General features: G+C 40.6%; 1 protein-coding gene across 1 annotated transcript in view; it reads left to right on the forward strand.

The window, feature by feature from the left end:
• Positions 1–15,312, forward strand: part of arhgap27 (Rho GTPase activating protein 27) — a 24,481-nt gene extending 9,169 nt beyond the window's left edge. Inside the window, exons 3-18 of the mRNA XM_027163228.2 lie at positions 3,504–3,971; positions 4,183–4,407; positions 4,511–4,591; positions 5,818–5,925; positions 6,656–6,727; positions 9,376–9,443; positions 9,550–9,637; positions 10,514–10,615; positions 10,713–10,811; positions 10,928–11,033; positions 13,081–13,206; positions 13,291–13,389; positions 13,494–13,571; positions 13,659–13,787; positions 13,881–13,986; positions 14,207–15,312. Of these exons, the coding sequence (XP_027019029.2) occupies positions 3,504–3,971; positions 4,183–4,407; positions 4,511–4,591; positions 5,818–5,925; positions 6,656–6,727; positions 9,376–9,443; positions 9,550–9,637; positions 10,514–10,615; positions 10,713–10,811; positions 10,928–11,033; positions 13,081–13,206; positions 13,291–13,389; positions 13,494–13,571; positions 13,659–13,787; positions 13,881–13,986; positions 14,207–14,381 (2,130 nt within the window). The 3' untranslated portion in view covers positions 14,382–15,312. The remainder of the gene's footprint in view (positions 1–3,503; positions 3,972–4,182; positions 4,408–4,510; positions 4,592–5,817; positions 5,926–6,655; positions 6,728–9,375; positions 9,444–9,549; positions 9,638–10,513; positions 10,616–10,712; positions 10,812–10,927; positions 11,034–13,080; positions 13,207–13,290; positions 13,390–13,493; positions 13,572–13,658; positions 13,788–13,880; positions 13,987–14,206) is intronic.
• The last annotated feature ends 2,745 nt before the right edge of the window (positions 15,313–18,057 follow it).

Genomic DNA, 18,057 nt, shown 5'->3' on the forward strand with positions numbered 1-18,057 from the left:
TACATACGGAATATCGTGGGTTTTTTTTTTTAAATGGCGAATGGTCCAAATCCTCGTGCTGCCGTAGGAAGCGTATTTGCTTAAACGAATATGCAAGGGAAAGTGTTCAGTTGACTGGGAACAGAAGCACTGAGCTCTGTGGACGTGAGGTCATGTAGGTTTTAGGCTGTCAAGTAGAAGATTTGAATAACAAACTACATGTACAGCAGGAAGCCTGATTTTTTTTTTTCTTTTCATCTTTTAAACCACTGACTGGTTATTGCACTCTGCGTCGACCACAGAGTCAGGAAAATACACGATTCCATCAAAAGTACCTGAAACACAAGAGGAAAACATAAGGCAGAAGGTCAAAGCGTGAAAAGAGGCGGCGAGAAGGAACGAGTCGAGGATTAAATAAATAAAATTGTGATTAATAAAAGATTTCAGGACGACGCTGTGGCTCACGAGTACAATGTAGATTTGTCTGTCTGGTGGAAATCTTTCAGAGGAAACGTGTGTGTGTGTGTGTGTGTGTGTGTGTGTGTGTGTGTGTGTGTGTGTGTGTGTGTGTGTGTTGATTGGTTGGTTTGGGGGTGGGAGTAATTTAAAAATAAAGAGGTACACACACAAACACACACATACGGAGTAATTTAAAAATAAAGAGGTACACACACACACACACACACACACACACACACTGTCCCTCAAAAAAAAAAATCTATAGCAACACCCTCACACACATTTTCACCCTCACAAGGAAGGAAACTGTGTAGCAACCTCCGCTCTTTATCCTGTGTTTTGTATTGTTCTATCTCACATACACACGATCCTACATACACCTTCAACCTTTTCTATATAACCTTCCATTTCACACACACACACACACACACACACACACACACACTCACGCATTATCAGCTACGTCTTCAGCCACGTTTCCCTCCAAGAGATGATATAACTAACTGTTTAACTCGTTAGAACTATTTTCTTGTGTTAATCCTTATTTTATATACATGAGTATTATATTTATTTTGCAGTCTAAAAAAAAAAAGACGAGACGAAGGGATTAAAAATAGACGTAAGAAAGAGATAAAACTCAATAAAATGCTTTTTATTTGTCAGTAGTGTTAAAAAAAAAAAAAGGAACCCAGCGACTTATTCGGTCTTGTGTCTGTGAGTACGTGAGAGAATGCAACAGTAAACTGAATTTGCATCTCTGTAGGCAAGCTCTCGTCTCTCCTTCTCTTCTTCTTCTCTTCTCTTCTCTTCTCGTCTCTTGCTCTGAGAGGAAGAGAGTGTAGCAGTGACATTAATCATTATGATCGTTTCAACTCATTCCGCCAAAGTACACGCAGCTCTCTATTATAGTCTCAATTCTGTCTCTCTCTCTTTCTCTTTCTCTCTCTGTCTTTCACTCTCTCTAATTTTTTGTCTCACTCTCTCAGCATTTCCCCCTCCCCCACTCTCACAGAGCAAGAGCTAGCACTTCTCTTTCCTCTGTCCACATAACACTGAACACGCGGCTTCCTGAAGATGCTGCCGTTTTAATCCGAGTGTCGATTGTACAGTCGCTCCGGTTCTCCGCACCGTAGCGGAAGGTTAACTGGCATCATGAGCTTCCACTCTTGACAGCCTGGAGCTTTCTGACTGATCACAACCATGGTGGATTATTACTCCAAGGTCGGGCTGAACTGCCGTCCCGCGACGGCCGTCACTCTGCATCAACAGGTAGGCTTCGGTCCTGGATGACCGCCTGTTAGGAAAACACACGAGTGTGAAATTTCTCATCTCGAGATCTCTCGGATCTCCGCATGCCGTGATAATGCTCTTCTGCTGCTTTGGTGTTTGAAAGCAGGAAGTTAACAGAAAACTGCCTGTTTGCACCCACATCGAGTTGGGCGACTTCGATAGTAGTGATTTTTCGCATCGAACGCTATAATATCGCACTAGGAAGTGTTTTGTTTCAGACCCGTTATCGGTGTTGATGCTTTTTAGAGGCTTGTCTGCACTCTTCCTGTTAGAAACCTCTTGCAGAAAACATCTAGGTGTAACACGCTGAAACGTTCTCGCTCTGTGGTACGAAGAAATAAGAAGTTCGAGTCAATATCTGACGCTATCGATACACGTTCCAGCCGTCTTCCATTCCATTCCGTTCATCTTTCTCAAATCTCTCTCACTTATTCGTTCTCTGACTTAGCCTACTTATAAAGTGACGTATGCAGGTTATAGCCATGTCTCTGTTGGCTCAACACATTCAGCACATCTAATTTTATCCTCAATAAAGGTGGCATGCGTTCTGGGAATTGCACGTCTCCCTTAAGAACTTGTTTTCTCTCTTTTTCTCTTTCTTCTTCTTCTTCCTGCTCTGTCTCACACCTACAGTACATCTTGCACGTATTCTGCTGTCAGATACCAGGTTTAATGTTTGGTTCTAACACCATGAGGAACTCAGGTTGCGAGATAACATTAGCATTAAATAGTCATCGTGAATGAGATGCGTTATAAACACTGAAGATTTGTTTTTTCTCCCTGGACAAAGCTTAATAGCAGTCAATGCTAAGCGTCAAGGCTAAGTGCGGTTTATCTCTCTGTGATGGACTGAGAGTTCAATTTCATCGTAAATGTGAGTTAAACTGATATCGTGTGCGGCTCTTATCAGTGCGACCACTTAACCGTTTATTCGCTAATGAAATAAACAGCCTTAATATCACAATATTCTTCCGTCTCTGTCTGTCTGTCTGTCTGTCTGTCTTTCTGTCTCTGTCCGTTGCTCTGTCTTTCAGAAACGCCTAATCGAAAGAGGCGTGGCCTCCCAGAAACCCCTCTTAGGGATACAGTTGGGCCGAAGACTATGTAGTTCTAAGCACATAAACATCGTGTTCGATCCATGGGGTTGATGTTTAATCCCCGGTTTCATGAACGGCTTACGCTTGTGTTTATGTTTAGATTTTGAAGACGTTCATATTCCAGCCAATCAGATCGCCTCACGATGTCCGAGCCTGCTACTGATTTGATACTGCGCTACATTTGACATTTGACAGAAATACTTGTGAGACTTGTGGATAACAACTTTTTCGATGTACTTCACAGTTTTCCGGCTTGACAAATAACGAGTAAATTTTGAGCGTCAAAATATCTTCCTATCGTATCGCTATACAAACTTTTTGATCGCTATCAGAACCTGCAGGGGTCGCATACACTATGGTCTAGTGTTTTTAATTCGCTCTGTATGTGGGTTACGCGGCTGTCTTTGAATAGGACGAGCGAGTAGGTTGTTGTGGTTGTAAGTGTTTTATTTCCTCTGTGTACAGGAAGAGATTCATTTTTTTAGCACGCGGCTTCTGACTAAACAAACATCGTTGCCTCGAACCTTGAAGGCGGGGAGGAAAATAGTGTGGGCGAGATGTAGTTTGTTATGGTCTTTGTGTTTAAATCGAGACGATATTATTTGTGCTAAACTGAGATGTCTACAGTATGCAAAAGGAATTTTGGGTTATTAACTGTTGCTTTAATCTCTCGACCAGGTTGAGAATGAGGATCTCTCGGCAGTGTACGTAAACCTGCCCAGGAAACGTCAGAGCATCGAAAGCTTGTCCTCGGCGTCCGCTTGGGGTGTTTCAGAGCCTCCTGAACTCAACAACACTCTTCTTCTAGGCTCCAGGGGATGGGAGGTCCACACTGACGAGGACAGTGGAAAAGAGTACTACTATCATCCCAGCACAGGCCGAAGCACTTGGGATTATCCTCTTAGCTCCTTAATGGAGACTGAGGTGGGGACTAAGGAGCTTCCTGTCTCCCCAACACCATCCCTGTCCCCAGCCTGTTCACCCACAGGTGGAACAAAATGGACGTCAGACTGGGAGAAGGTGCTGGACGAGAGGAGTGGCAGACACTTCTTTTTTAACCCCGTCTCTGGACAGAGTTCCTGGGACCCACCGGATGGTCTACTGACGCCTCCTCTATCAGGAAACAGTCTACAGGATGGGCTCCCGGTATAAAAAGCACACACACTGCACTTGCAGCCTGTTCTTTTCAATTAACACATAAGATCCTGGAAGGTAAAATACGGGTTTGAAGATACACAGAAGAAGGTCTTCATACAACCGAAAATATACAACTTATAATTATATGATAACTCAAACTATCTCTTATTTGGAAGCCCAGACTAATCTCACCTGTCAATTTTCGTTCCTTGAACTCTAGCCTCCCCTCCCTGAGGAAGACTACCCTCATGAAGAAGATGGTCCGGCAACTCCGGGCACAGAGGACGTTTTGTCCTTTGCCGGTTCATCGGAATACTCATTGGCCCATGTGAAAAAAGCTCTCATTCCAAGAGCGTGTCTAGACCGCAGTATTCCTGCAGGCTGGACGCTGAACATTGACCCTGATGGAGTCTGGATCTTCACCAACGATCATACCCAAGAGCAGGTAAATGGATGAGTTAAACATTTAAGCGATCATTTTCTTTTAATAAGTTTTTATATTTTTCGGAACGTCAACATTTAAACAATATAAATGTTTATGTGGACAGTGGGTGAAGTCGCTGGATGATCGGGGACAGACTTATTACTACCTGAAAGATGGATCCAAGTCTGAGTGGAACTTACCTGAAGTCAGTGAAACCTTTTATCTTAAAATGCAACACAGGCAACAGATGCATCCTTTTGTTTTGTCTTGTTCTGGTTTATTTAAATCCGCTAGATAAACCAAAAAAAATTAAAAAGCTTAGCATGTGTAGAAGTACTTTCACCTGTACGACACAGTGGTTTATGGGATCACACCTGGGCACGTAAACAGACCGTGCTAAGATTGTGAAATGTCGCGGTGTTGCCATGTTATTCATCCGCTTACTGTTCAGGGTCGCCAGAAAGGATCGTCCAATCTGTGTATTCGTGACGTGACATGACATACGGCTACAGTGACCCATACTCGGAATTCGTTCCCTGCATTTAGCCCATCCAAAGTGCACACACACGCCGTGAACACACAACACACACCTGGAGCATTGGGCAGCCATTTATGCTGTGGCGCCGGGGGAGCAGTTGGTGGGGGTTCGGTGCCTTGCTCAAGGGCACCTCAGTCGTGGATTTCCCAGGACTCGAACCCACAACCTTAGGGTTAGGAGTCAAATTCTCTAACCATTAGAGACTTCCCCAAAGTATTCAACTTTGGCGCAGGTTTTTTCCTCTTCCTGACACAACACGGATCATGGGATCCTCACGTTATGGAGTAATACATTGAAACTATTTTGTATTTAAAATTTTAACAGTATTCCTAATGACTCTTTGATTCTTCGAAGTCATGGCCTAATGGTTAGAGAGTCTGACTCCTATCCCTAAGGTTGTGTGTTCGAGTCTCGGGCCAGCAATACCACGACTGAGGTGCCCTTGAGCAAGGCACCGAACTCACTCAACTGCTCCCTGGGCGCCACAGCATAAATGGCTGCCCACTGCTCCGGGTGTGTGTTCACGGTGTGTGTGTGTGTGTGTTCACTGCTGTGTGTGTGTGTGTGTGTGTGTGTGTGTGTGTGTGCACTTTGGATGGGTTAAATGCAGAGAACGAATTCTGAGTATGGGTCACCGTACTTAGCCGTATGTCACGTCACGTCACTTTCTTAAGCAGCTTCCTGAAGAATCTTCGCCTAGGAGTGTTTTACTAAAGCTCCCAATAAAAGTTTGAGCTCCTCACTGCATGCACAAACTTTTGTGACTTACAAGGACTCATAATATTCAGTACTAAAATATTATTATGTTTCTTTTCTGATTTTTGTCTTTAAATGATAGGGAAGTTAATGAAAGACCGTCTTGTCTCTTCTCTTCTCTTTTCTTCTCTCTTCAGCTTTCTGCGGGTTTGCGACAGTGCACAGTGGGAAATGGTGGAACCGTGGGGCAGGATGGACTTGGCTTTATGAGATCCTGGAGGAACAGCACCGGATCTCAAGATGAGGTGATTTTTAAGCCATAAGTCAAATTACAACAGAACTCCTGCAAGGTGTTCCCACCAGGGGGCGACGTTGGAGCCGAGCTCAATCGGCGAATGAGACCGGTTCCGTAGTTCCGTAGTTCATTCATCTTCAGTAGGCTCTTTATCCTGGTAAGGATCATGAAGACCGTCGAACACATGCGCAAGCATTCCGGTCCACCTCTCGGCATGGTTTTAAGGGTCTGAGGTGTAGCTGGACGACTGGAAAGAATGCAGGAGTCTGAAAAAATCACAACTAGAAATAAAACCTGTAAGACTGTGTTATTTTTTTTGTTCCAAAATCGATGATGTAGAATAATGCAGTAATAATTCAGGATCGTAGAATCCTGTGTGTGAGGGTGGAGGAAGGACAACAACAGGAAATCATCGGTTGCACAAATCAATAGACTCGCAGTAATCAGATGTAGGCGTCGATCGTCACGTCTTCTTGTTTCTGTTTTTGTTTTGTCGAATTGTTTCTGTTGAAGTTGTTCACTTCTGGATCATAATCTTGGACCCTAAAAGTTAAAAGTACTATGCGAGATGTCCGACTTTTTTACGTGAGTAGCTAGAAAAAAAAATTATATTTAACAGCTAAGATTTTATCATCCAAGATATAATTGAATGATACTAAATATTTTCAGAAATTGAGTAACCGTTGTTACCCAAGTTGTTGGATTTAAATGTAAATATATTTTTGTTTTTCCCCTGACAGAAATTACCCATAAGTCATCGCAGGAATGCTTCAGACAGTGATATGTTCGGCGCTCCAGAAACCCAGCATAACGTGAGTCTCTGACCTGATCCTCCACTCAACATTCATGCAATCGTGTGGTATGTCCGAGCGATGAAGTAAAGGGAACACAGAGCACTTCACAGCGCCACCTAGTGGCCTGTACCGACTTGGATCTTTAAATGTGAAATCTTCGGTCTAGATACTAGAATGTTAGAAGTTTATACTGCTGATGGATTAAAGACACTTAAATAATCATGAAATACATGAAACTACAAAAAAAATGATTATTTTGTCAGCTTTTTAATGCATCTACAATACAGAGTACTCTCTCCTGAGCGACTGCTCGGCCCTGCTTGTTCCGACTCGGTATTCTTAGAGCACGTCCAACTCCAAAATCAGTTAACCTGATAGAGATTTAAGGTGAATGCCATAAAACTTGTATTAGTTACTACTAGATCTACACAATACAGACAAGCAATCTGTATCAAGTCTATTGTCATGTAGGTAGTTGCTCTTTGTGTACTCTACAATGTTCATGATCTCAGTTGACTGTTAACCCAGTTAAGTGTTAACCACTAAAACCACGGAAGTGATGTTCTGTGACCATGTTCAGGTGAAGTGATGATCTTGTCACTTCTTGATGTTGATGTGTTGTAAGAGTTTGAGGGACCTTGACTGGAATTGTGATGGATCTCCAAAACAACTGTGGGGTCTTGTGGGGTTTTCCTGTATTCAGTGATTAGGATCCACCATGTGAGGATAATGGCTAGGCCAGTGGAGAGCTTCACATATCCCAACTTTGGAGGTTGAGGTCAGTTTGCAGGGTCAGCCATGATACAGTGCCCCTGGAGCAGTGGTGGTTAAGGGTAGAGGTCTTCACGGGTCCACTTAGATCCGAAAACCCGAAGTCTGACTCGAGACCCGAGCGGGTTCGGGTCTCAAAGTTTCACGTGTACCTCGGACACGGGTCGGGTATAATAATAGCGGCATCGGGTCTCGGGTAATTTAAAATGAATGTGTTTTTACCGAACGGACCCGAGAAGACCGAACTACTGTATCTCGTGTGTGTGCATCGACTCGAGTCCATTTCCAACCTCTCCTCTGTTTGCCAAAACCGCTTGCGACATGTGGCTGGTGACGTGTGGCTGGTGGTAAGCTAATTTTCCTTGAAACAGACCTGTCAATCAATTTTGAATCCTTCCTGTAGCGGTTACTTTAGTGTAGAGTAACGCAACATTCGGGTCGAGTCGGGTCGGACTCGGGTATAATTTTTTCGGGTTTGTCTTTGGGTTTTTCTTTTAAAAAAAAAATTATGCACGTCGGGTTCGGGTAAAAAGTGATTCAGATCACTTCGGGTCGGGTACAATTCTTTAGACCAGAGAAGACCACTAGTTAAGGGCCCAACAGTGTCAGCTTGGCAGTTCTGGGGCTTCAACCCCAATCCTCTAATCAACAACCAAAAGCTTTAACAGGTTGTACCACCGCTGCCCGAGTTCACGACAGTGTTCAGGGTGTTGACTTGGTCTCCTAATATGAGCATCTCTGGGACATTCTGGACAAACGAGTCTAATCTACCGAGGCTTCGCCTTAACCTCGCAACTTACAGGACTTAAAGGATCTGCTGCATACACCTTGGTGCCAGATACCACAGCACACCTTCAGAGGTCTTGTGGAGTCCATACCTTAACCGCTCAGAGTTTTAATGTTATGGCTGATGGCTGTATATTGGGTGATATTTGAGGCAATAATGATTACTGCGCACAGAATTTGTATCAGTATTAAGTACGGCTGATGAAGGAGATATAAAGTACAATTCTACAGACAATGTTTGATGTTTGTTGAAGCAGTGCATCACAACTGGGTAAGCCACACTGTCTGGACAGTAAAGGCCATCCTAAAAATATTCTTGTTTGCCGTAACCCGACCGACCCTGTCAATTAATAAATTTTTTTTTGCTTTAAGTCCGACCGACTTGCCGGTTGTAAATTTGCAGTAAGACCAACCAATTTTTTTTTTACTCGTCAAACAACTAATACAAAAGCAATAAAATAATAATAATTATATTTTAGTAAGTATTGTAAATATATTACACAAACAAAGGCTACGTTCTTTCTTTTAAATAAAACCCCGTGACATCATCCATGTTTGCACTATTGGTTACCGGATGTCGCACTGTGGCCTGAACGTTCGCTTCGTCTCATTCTCTCATTCAGTGTCAGAGTCAAAGGTTTGCGCTCAGTTATGATGGCTGCGGCAGCAGTAAACAAAATGTTCGGTCACCGTTCAAAGTCATACGAGTTCGGGCGCCATAATACATCTAAAAAATTCATTAAAAACGGATCGACACTGCTTTAACTCAGCACGAAGTTCTGGAAAAACTGTGTCCAGCATCAAAATAAGGTTTGCGATGATGCGCCCGAAGGCACGGGTTGAAGACCCAGTCAGTGATGTCACAATATGCTAATTTGTTTAAAGTCATACCTACGTAATCACCGTCACCATCAAACTTTTTTATTTTTTTATTTTTTTTTTACTGTTACTGCAAACCAAAATATTTTTAAGGATGGCCTTAAGGCCTGTTTATGCAAAGATAAGAATTGTGGGATAGATAAAATACATAAGCAAGCGACCAAACACAGGCAGTTTGCGGGTTCCTGTTTTGCCTCTAAAACCATCCCATTATTTATTCCCATTTTTAGGTTTCAAATTTGGAGAAAGCTGGAATCCTTAACAAGACCAAGATATCTGAGAACGGGAAAAAAGTACGGTAAGGACAAATGCTTATGACTTATCAGGGTTATGAATGAAGCTACATGAATCTGGTACAGTAGATTGTGTTAAACAAACCTTCTTTGACAATATTGTTTTCACAGGAAAAACTGGGCTCAGTCATGGACTGTTCTTCATGGAGGGGTTCTGATATTCCACAAGGATCCAAAGTCCAACCCAACAGGAACATCGGTATGTGCTGCAGCACTCTTCGTAAACAGCCGTCATGACCAGTGTTGGGCAGTAACGCGTTACTGTAACGCAGACAGTAACTAATACTCTAACGCATTACTTTTTAAATAAAGTAACTCCGTTAGCGTTACCGTATGGTGCGTTTGTCCGTTACTTTTTTTAATTAATTAATTTAGGCTGAAGTGTTGCCTACAGACTAACCTGTTTACATCAGTGACGCAGTGTAGGATCGGTGGATGCCGACCTGTAAACATGAAGACGCCGCACTGTGGTATGTGCGGCAGTAATGGCGAGTCGAGGCGAGAGCAAGACGAAATATGCTCATTATTACACTTTAGTTGAGCATAAAGACAAAAACCTTTTAGTCAAATGTAAGCTGTGTCTTTCTGGTACGAAGCTCCTATCTACTGCTATGAACAGCAACTCTAATCTGTCGAAGCACCTCCAGAAAGCCAGTGACTCCACAGTAGAGACAGGCTGCATGTTTTCAACAACATACCGTGCAATAGCTTTGTCCCTGGCTAACAGTCCGGTTAAAATCTAGTCGCTGTTGTTTGGCTGGATGGGCTTGACTCACTTCGAGTGTGTCCGCCGACACCGGGTTAGCTTCTAGCTTCGTCGAGGCGTGTTGTTTCTGCCTTCAGGCAGCTCGTTAGCTCGTTAGAAATCCTTGTGGTATATTCAGTTTGTGCTGGTCTGACTTAACTAAAATTTTGAATGAGGTAACTAGTAACTTTGACTAGTTACTATTTCTTAGTACTATTTATTAGTTACTATTTCTTAGTAACTAGCACAACACTGGTCATGACTCAATGGCACTAATTACAGTTTTTACAAAAAAATAAAGCTTAGCACTGAATGAAACTTTATCCACAGAGCAAGATCAATCAGATCGTTCCAGAATTCACTGTGGAGTTGAAAGGAGCGACGATCGGATGGGCCGCAAAGGAGAAGTCCAGCAAAAAAAACGTGTTGGAGGTATAAAAATGAGGCCACCAGATACACTTCTGGTATATATTGTCATGAACGATTGCTTCAAATGTGGAAAGAAATGTTTAATTTCCTTTTAATTTAGCTAAAAAGTCGGACTGGAACAGAATACTTGATTCAGTACGACACTGAGAGCATCATCAATGACTGGCATAAAGTAATAACAGACACCATACGGCAAATTGTAAGTCGGACTAACGTCCAAACATCCTGGTTCTGTTTATAGAGAATTATCCTGTCTTTTAATATTTTACTATTAAACATGTAAAAAATGATCTAAATTGTGTTTATTTCTCTCAGGACTTGGAGCAGCACCATTCAGATGATGATGAGGAAGCCAGTGAAAAGTCTTCTAGCACGGAAAAGGAGGACAAATCAAGTGGAGACAAGCGACGGTTGAGTAATGGTAAGAATATAAGGGTAGAAATATTGCACCGTAACTGACTAGCCCAACTAACTGCCCCAAGTTTGTGAGTCTGTACCCATGATAGCCTTTTGATTTGAGAACCCAGTGAGTTCTACTGCTGATGTAGCTCAGAAGTTCTGAACATTCCTGAACCTGAGTGTTATTAACGATGAGTTTTCTCCACACAACGGTTCTCCATTCAAAGCTTTTTGCTCCCGTGTAAAACGTAGATGGACCATTTGCCACGTTTAACATCACGAGATCTTGACTTGCATCTGCATTGTTCTACACATTGTGCTGCTGCTACATGATTGACAGAAATGAAAAATTTTACAGTTCTGATATCTAAAGGGAACAAATAACACACACCTAGCATGCTACGTAATGCTACGATTACATTTTAGCTCAACGGGGACAAAACCACATAGGAAAACCACTGGAAGTGACACCCGATTCCTTCCTGCTGAAGCCATCAAATGTTCAAATTGACCGCAGTTCAAAGCCAAACTTACAATTAATTTCCCATGTATTTCTAACATCTATCGCTAATGATCGATCCTGAGGTGACAGTGTTGAGGAAAAACTTTCTGAGATGATATGAGGAAGAGACTTTGAGAGGAACCAGACTCGGAAGTGAACCTCATCCTCATTTAGGTGACACTGGACAGTAAATAATAATAAGTAAATGTAAATAATGTTATTTCTACAACAGTTTATAGTCTAGTGGAATTGTGCAACCAGGAGCTCCTGAGGAACTAACAGGTCATAGTTATTTCTGAGACCATTACAGACTTAACACAATTTTTTTCCTGGAGAAGTCTTCAGAGGTTCACTGATGAAGACCCGAGCATAAAGATGATCAAAGACAGTGTGATGGTCTCCAATGGGTTCTATCTACAGAAATCCCATGGGTCACGGGCTGTCCATAAAGATCTGTCTATCCAAGCAGAGTAATCACCACGCGACGTGGTAGTATGTCAAGAAGAGGCAATCAGACTCGGAACTCAGAACACTGGGAGCTCAGGAGTGGCACGTATAGCTCGGCAGATAGAGCGCATATATCTCGTATATCGCATACATACAGTAATAAGGTGTCAGAACGTTTAAAATGAATTACAGTTGATTCTGATTTCTTAAAGGTGGGGTCTCCGTTGTTTGAAAGCCAATGTTGACATTTGAAATCACCAAAACAAACATGTCCCTAAACCAAATGGGTATTGAGAGCTCCGCCCACACATACATACGTAACCCAGGCAACTGATGGAAAGAAATGTGTCTATCATAGCTGAAGGGAAGAACAATACGATTGCAGATAAACAAACAAGCAAAAATGCCACACAAGCATAATGATGTAAAGGACAAAGGCATATATTAGTTCTGTGTAACAAAGCAAAACCAACGTTACTCACCTATCGAGAAGGAAAAAAGCGCCTCGGCGTCTTAAGTAAAGTCGGCCACATATTCACAGGTCGGAGTTTCCCGAGTCGATAACTCCTGAGCTAAACGCTGTTACTACACAAAACGCGGTTGTAGCTGCCTCTCTACATTACTACGATAGAAAAGAGGTGTTATTTGTGTAGTAACAGCGTTTAGCTCAGGAGTTATTGACTCGGGAAACTCCAACCTGTGAATATGTGGCCAACTTCCTGCTCCTTCAGTTCTCTCCAGCGCTGAAAAGCTGATCCTATATTAACACGTCCTACTTCTTGTCCTTATCGTAAGTCTTTCTTCTCTTTCTTTGTTTTTATCCTCCATGTCAATGTTAAAACCGCTTCCTGCTAATGTCACACACGCGCACTGAACACTCTCTCCGCCCATATTGACAAGTCCCGCCCCTTTTTGCTCATTGGCTACACTTTGTTTTGATTTTTGTTTATTATTCGGCCCGACATTTCTCAAAAATCGGGGACCCTGCCTTTATATACTCTAAAACTAAAAAATAATTCATAAAATCCATAAACATGTACAGTAAGAGTGTGAATGTGATATCAAACAGGACATAAAACGTCGCCAAAATATACTTTATCTACTTTGTTGGGTCCGTTAGCAGGTCGGCAGCTTTCCACTAGTTCCACGTCCGAGTCCGACCAGAAGAAGGTCCGCAACAAGCTCCGTAAGTTTCTCCTCAAGAGGCCTACTTTGCAGTCAGTCAAGGAAAAAGGCTATATTAGAGGTGAGCTGTCTGCTTTTTCTTAAGATGTCTGTGGTTTCCATCGACCACAGGTTTATAACTGAGGCGTTTTATTGTCTGACACAGAAAACGTCTTTGGCTGTCATCTGCAAAATCTCTGCGCTCAGGAGAAGACCACGGTGCCCAGTTTTGTGACGAAGTGCATCAGGACAGTAGAGAAAAGAGGTAGTGTGTTCATCCGTCACGCATCCCATGCATCGACATCCCACGCAGTTGTTTTACAGTTAAATAGCGAACGTGATCCAGTCTGGTTTTTTTTGTCCTCCCAGGTTTGGCGATCGATGGAATCTACAGAGTTAGCGGGAACTTAGCCGTTATTCAGAAGCTACGTTTCAAGGCTGATCACGGTAATATCGCTTTATTCAGTTATTTATTTATTTAGTGGTTTATACACAAAACTCATATTCATATCTTATCTTTATGAACACCAACAGAGGATCTAGATCTGGAGGACGGTCCCTGGGACATCCACGTCATTACAGGAGCCTTGAAGCTCTTCTTCAGGGAATTACAAGAGCCCCTGTTCCCTTACAGTCACTTTAACAGCTTTGTCCAGGGCATCAGTAGGTCCCTTTGCACGACTAAGGCAGAATTTACACCATGTCTACATGTTTGTAGCTTAATATGTTTCACTTTTTTTTATTTATTTATTGTAGAAATTCCAGACTACCACAGCAAGATTTCCTATGTACGTGATTTGGTGAAATCTTTACCGCAATACAATCGTGACACAATGGAGGCGCTGTTTAGTCATTTAAGGAAGTATGTTTATTTCTTTATTATTATTATTATTATTATTATTATTATTATTATTATTATTATTCATATGTAGTTCATTTACAGTTCAAACTTTTGGGGTTTCTGTTTTGTTTTGTTATGGAAAGAATAAAAGTAGTAGATGATCATTCATACTTTGTGGCCAGTTTCCAGAAGGAAACCTTCCTCAGTCACTTCCTGTGTCTCTCTTATATATTTTTTCCAGAGTTATCGAGCATGGAGATGTGAACAGGATGTCTCTGCAGAACGTGGCCATCGTCTTCGGCCCGACGTTGCTCAGACCCGAAATGGAGTCAGCGAACATTACTGCCTACATGGTCTTCCAGAACCAGATCATCGAGTTCATCCTCAGTGAATTTGAAGCAATCTTTCACATGTGAGCGGCTGAAAAAAATGCACCGGCAATTCGTGTTAAATTATTTAACAGAATACGAAATATTCAAACGAAGAAAAAAAAAAGCCAATAAGAATCAGCTGTCATTCTACGATTTTTTGCTGTGAGCCATGTTAGTATTTTGGGCTTAGTATTTCTTTAACTTGTTTAATACTCTCGATCATATTAGATGGAAATGCCCATATAGACATAATAACTTGAATGAGATGTTGGTGGTGTATGGAAATATCGCTCTCAGAAAATAATGTGAAATACTAGAAAATATAAATGACTAGAATTCGAATTCCTTTTTTTGCACTCGATGGATTTTTTCTCAGATAATCAATCAAGCGAGTGCTGCACAGAATAGATAGAATCCTGGTAATGACCACATACCTCAGCATATGGAAATATTACATTCAAAATATTCATAACACTGCTTTTAGCCTTAATATGGAAAATTACATTGAACTGGTTAACTCTCAACCGTGTGGTTTAAAGATATTATATAGCTATTAGAAGCAGTTTCTAGAGACTTGAGCCTTTTTTTTTTTTTTTTAAGAACGTTAGCAGAGGTTTGTTTCTGTTATACCATGTTGTCTTTTTGTCATAATACTGCCATCTATACTCATCTTACTATACATGGGGGACAGTAGATTGTACAGACTTTTAATTATTATAATAGTTCTGTATTTATTAGCACAAAAGTAAACCTTCACTCTGTAAATCGGATTTGCACATAGACGAACTTGGATCCTGATCGAAATAAAGAGCCTAGTTGTAAAGATTTGTATAGCATTAATATTTTATATAAAACAAAAAGATAAATAAGGCATATGTTTGTGTTTCCATTGTGTACATACAGTACGAAAGGCATATTTATGCTACGTGTTGCTTATGAAGAATTTTTAATAAAGTAACTTTTACATTTAAAGTCATGTTGCGTTGCTGATGTTTATGGATATTTACCGATTCCAAAGGAGTGTGAGGTGTCGATTAGTAATAGATTCTTTAAGATAGGATTTATGACTGAGATTGATCGTGTTTGTGTGAGAAACACAAGAGCATTGACTGTTCGGTCAGTAAGTAGCACTGTTATTAGTATCCTGTCAAGGTGATAGCAATAAACAAGTCAGTTACTGTAAATGATGAATGGGTATAAATAAGTATGTACATGTTTATATAGATAGAATTATATAGGTATAAATAAGTATGTACATGTTTATATAGACAGAATTATTTAGGTATAAATAAGTATGTACATGTTTATATAGACAGAATTATTTAGGTATAAATAATTATGTACATATTTATATAGACAGAATTATTTAGGTATAAATAAGTATGTACATATTTATACAGATAGAATTATATAGGTATAAATACGTTTTTGAGCTATAGAGGATTATTATTATTATTGTGGAATTATAATTGAAAATAATCAAAAAATTATGACACACAACACTGTAGACACTATCTTCTGTATCCATAGTTTCTTTCTGTAATGTGCCTTATACAGTGGGGCTCAAAAGTTTGGGCACCCCAGGTAAAAAATTGTGTTAATGTGCATAAAGAAGCCAAGAAAAGATGGAAAAATCTCCAAAAGGCATCAAATTACAGATTAAACATTCTTATAATATGTCAAAAAAAAAAGTTAGATTTTATTTCCATCATTTACACTTTCAAAAAAATAGAAAACAAAAAACAATGGCATCTGCAAAAGTTTGGGCACCCTGTAGAGTTTATACCTTGCACTGCTCCCCTTGGAAAGCTGAGACCTGACAGTGTCGTGGATTGTTCTCAATCATCGGCTGGAAGGACCAGGTGATGTCAATCTCAAAGGTAAAAGTAAATGCCCCAACTCATCTGACCTTGCCCCAACAATCAGCACCATGGGTTCTTCTAAGCAGTTGACTAGAAAACTGAAACTGAAAATAGTTGATGCTCACAAAGCAGGAGAAGGCTATAAGAAGATAGCCTTTTGGAGATATTAATCGTATGCATGCCATGAAGCATGCAGTGTCCTCTAATGACCTGGTTTATCAAACTTTTAGTAAACATGTGTGTAAACATGCATGAATCAAACCTAACTGAAAGTTCCACAAGATATAGAAATGTCTGAAACAGTGATTTTCTTTGTACTTGCTTGGATATATTGATGAACACCAGTTAGTCATATAGTGCAGGGAACAAACGGGCAGTTATGAAAGCACAAAATGACAACAAAACTAACAATTACAGAATTTTCCAGAGACAAAAGTGAAAGATAAAAACAGCTCATAAAAATCTAGGCAAAAAAAAAAAAAGGAAATGGGAAAAGCGTGCATGATGTAGATATTGTGACCACCTGCCAGAGCACTTCTCTTTCCCACCCTATAGGCCTCACCTGACCCCATACATGGGTGGTGTGGTTGAGTGGCTTGAGGCACTGAATTAAGGCTTGGGTCCTTTTTCCTTTTATTTCTTTTATTTGTTTTCTGTCCGATGGATTACAGCATCTTAACCTCAAAGTAATTTTTAATACATTTTTTTGTTCGTGTATGCGTCTGCGATTATGTGGGACATTTCATAGTGATATTTCTGATTTTGCATTTTTGTTTTAGAAGTAAATAGTAAATGTTGTAAACAAAAAAATTACAACACTAATAATAATAATCAAGGGGACATGGTGACTTAGTGGTTAGCACGTTCGCTTCACACCTCCAGGGTTGGGGGTTCGATTCCCGCCTGCGTGTGTGGAGTTTGCATGTTCTCCCCGTGCCTCGGGGGTTTCCTCCGGGTACTACGGTTTCCTCCCCCGGTCCAAAGGCATGCATGATAGGTTGATTGTCATCTCTGGAAAATTGTCCATAGTGTGTGCATGGGCCTCAATTTCATGTAATAGGGGGGGACAATAAATATAAAATTTCTCATGAGCAATTTTTGAAGGGGGACACAAATAATACAGTCTAATAGTACTTATAAAGACATGTCCTCACAGTGAAAAACTTTGCTTTTATCATTATTACTGTAGCATGGAGACATTATGCGTCATTATGGTTATTCTCAAAGTTTTTTCTCAGGTTCAATGACAAAGCAGATTTTTCTTCAAAACTATTTATCGCATTATTTGTGTTGTTTACAGTTAAGCCTTCAACATACAACAAAATATAAACATGACTGTTATTGTGAAAAATATGTATATAAAATAAGTAACGTTTTGTAACAAAATCACTTATTAAATAATCACTTTACAGTAACTGCTCTATGTATAAACACAACACAACGGCTTTGGCGTGTTAGTTACAGTGCACTATGCAACAAGCTATTGTAAACTAGCTAACGTTAACTAGATAAGTAAGATTTTAATCGCTAATATAGCAGATTCATGGAAAATTACATCGATAATCAGCAATTTTTGCCGCAACTAATTTATGAATGAGTCTGAATCAACTACGTTAAAGAGAATCACTTTATTCAAAGTGAGTAAAATCTCCGACTTAATGGAGTTCAACATTAACTGAGCCGCCAGTGGGTCAAACCACTGTGAGGAAGGGGAGGGGGGGGAACTCAAATGTTTCTAAATGCAATTTTGCGTTTTTTTGTTTTTTTTTCTACTTACTTAATTATTTATGTATACATACATATATTTTTCACAATAGAGAGTGCGATATTTAAAAAAAAAAAGGGGGGACGGGACGGGG

Source organism: Tachysurus fulvidraco, chromosome 8 (assembly GCF_022655615.1).
Source record: "Tachysurus fulvidraco isolate hzauxx_2018 chromosome 8, HZAU_PFXX_2.0, whole genome shotgun sequence".
NCBI classification, from domain to species: domain Eukaryota; kingdom Metazoa; phylum Chordata; class Actinopteri; order Siluriformes; family Bagridae; genus Tachysurus; species Tachysurus fulvidraco.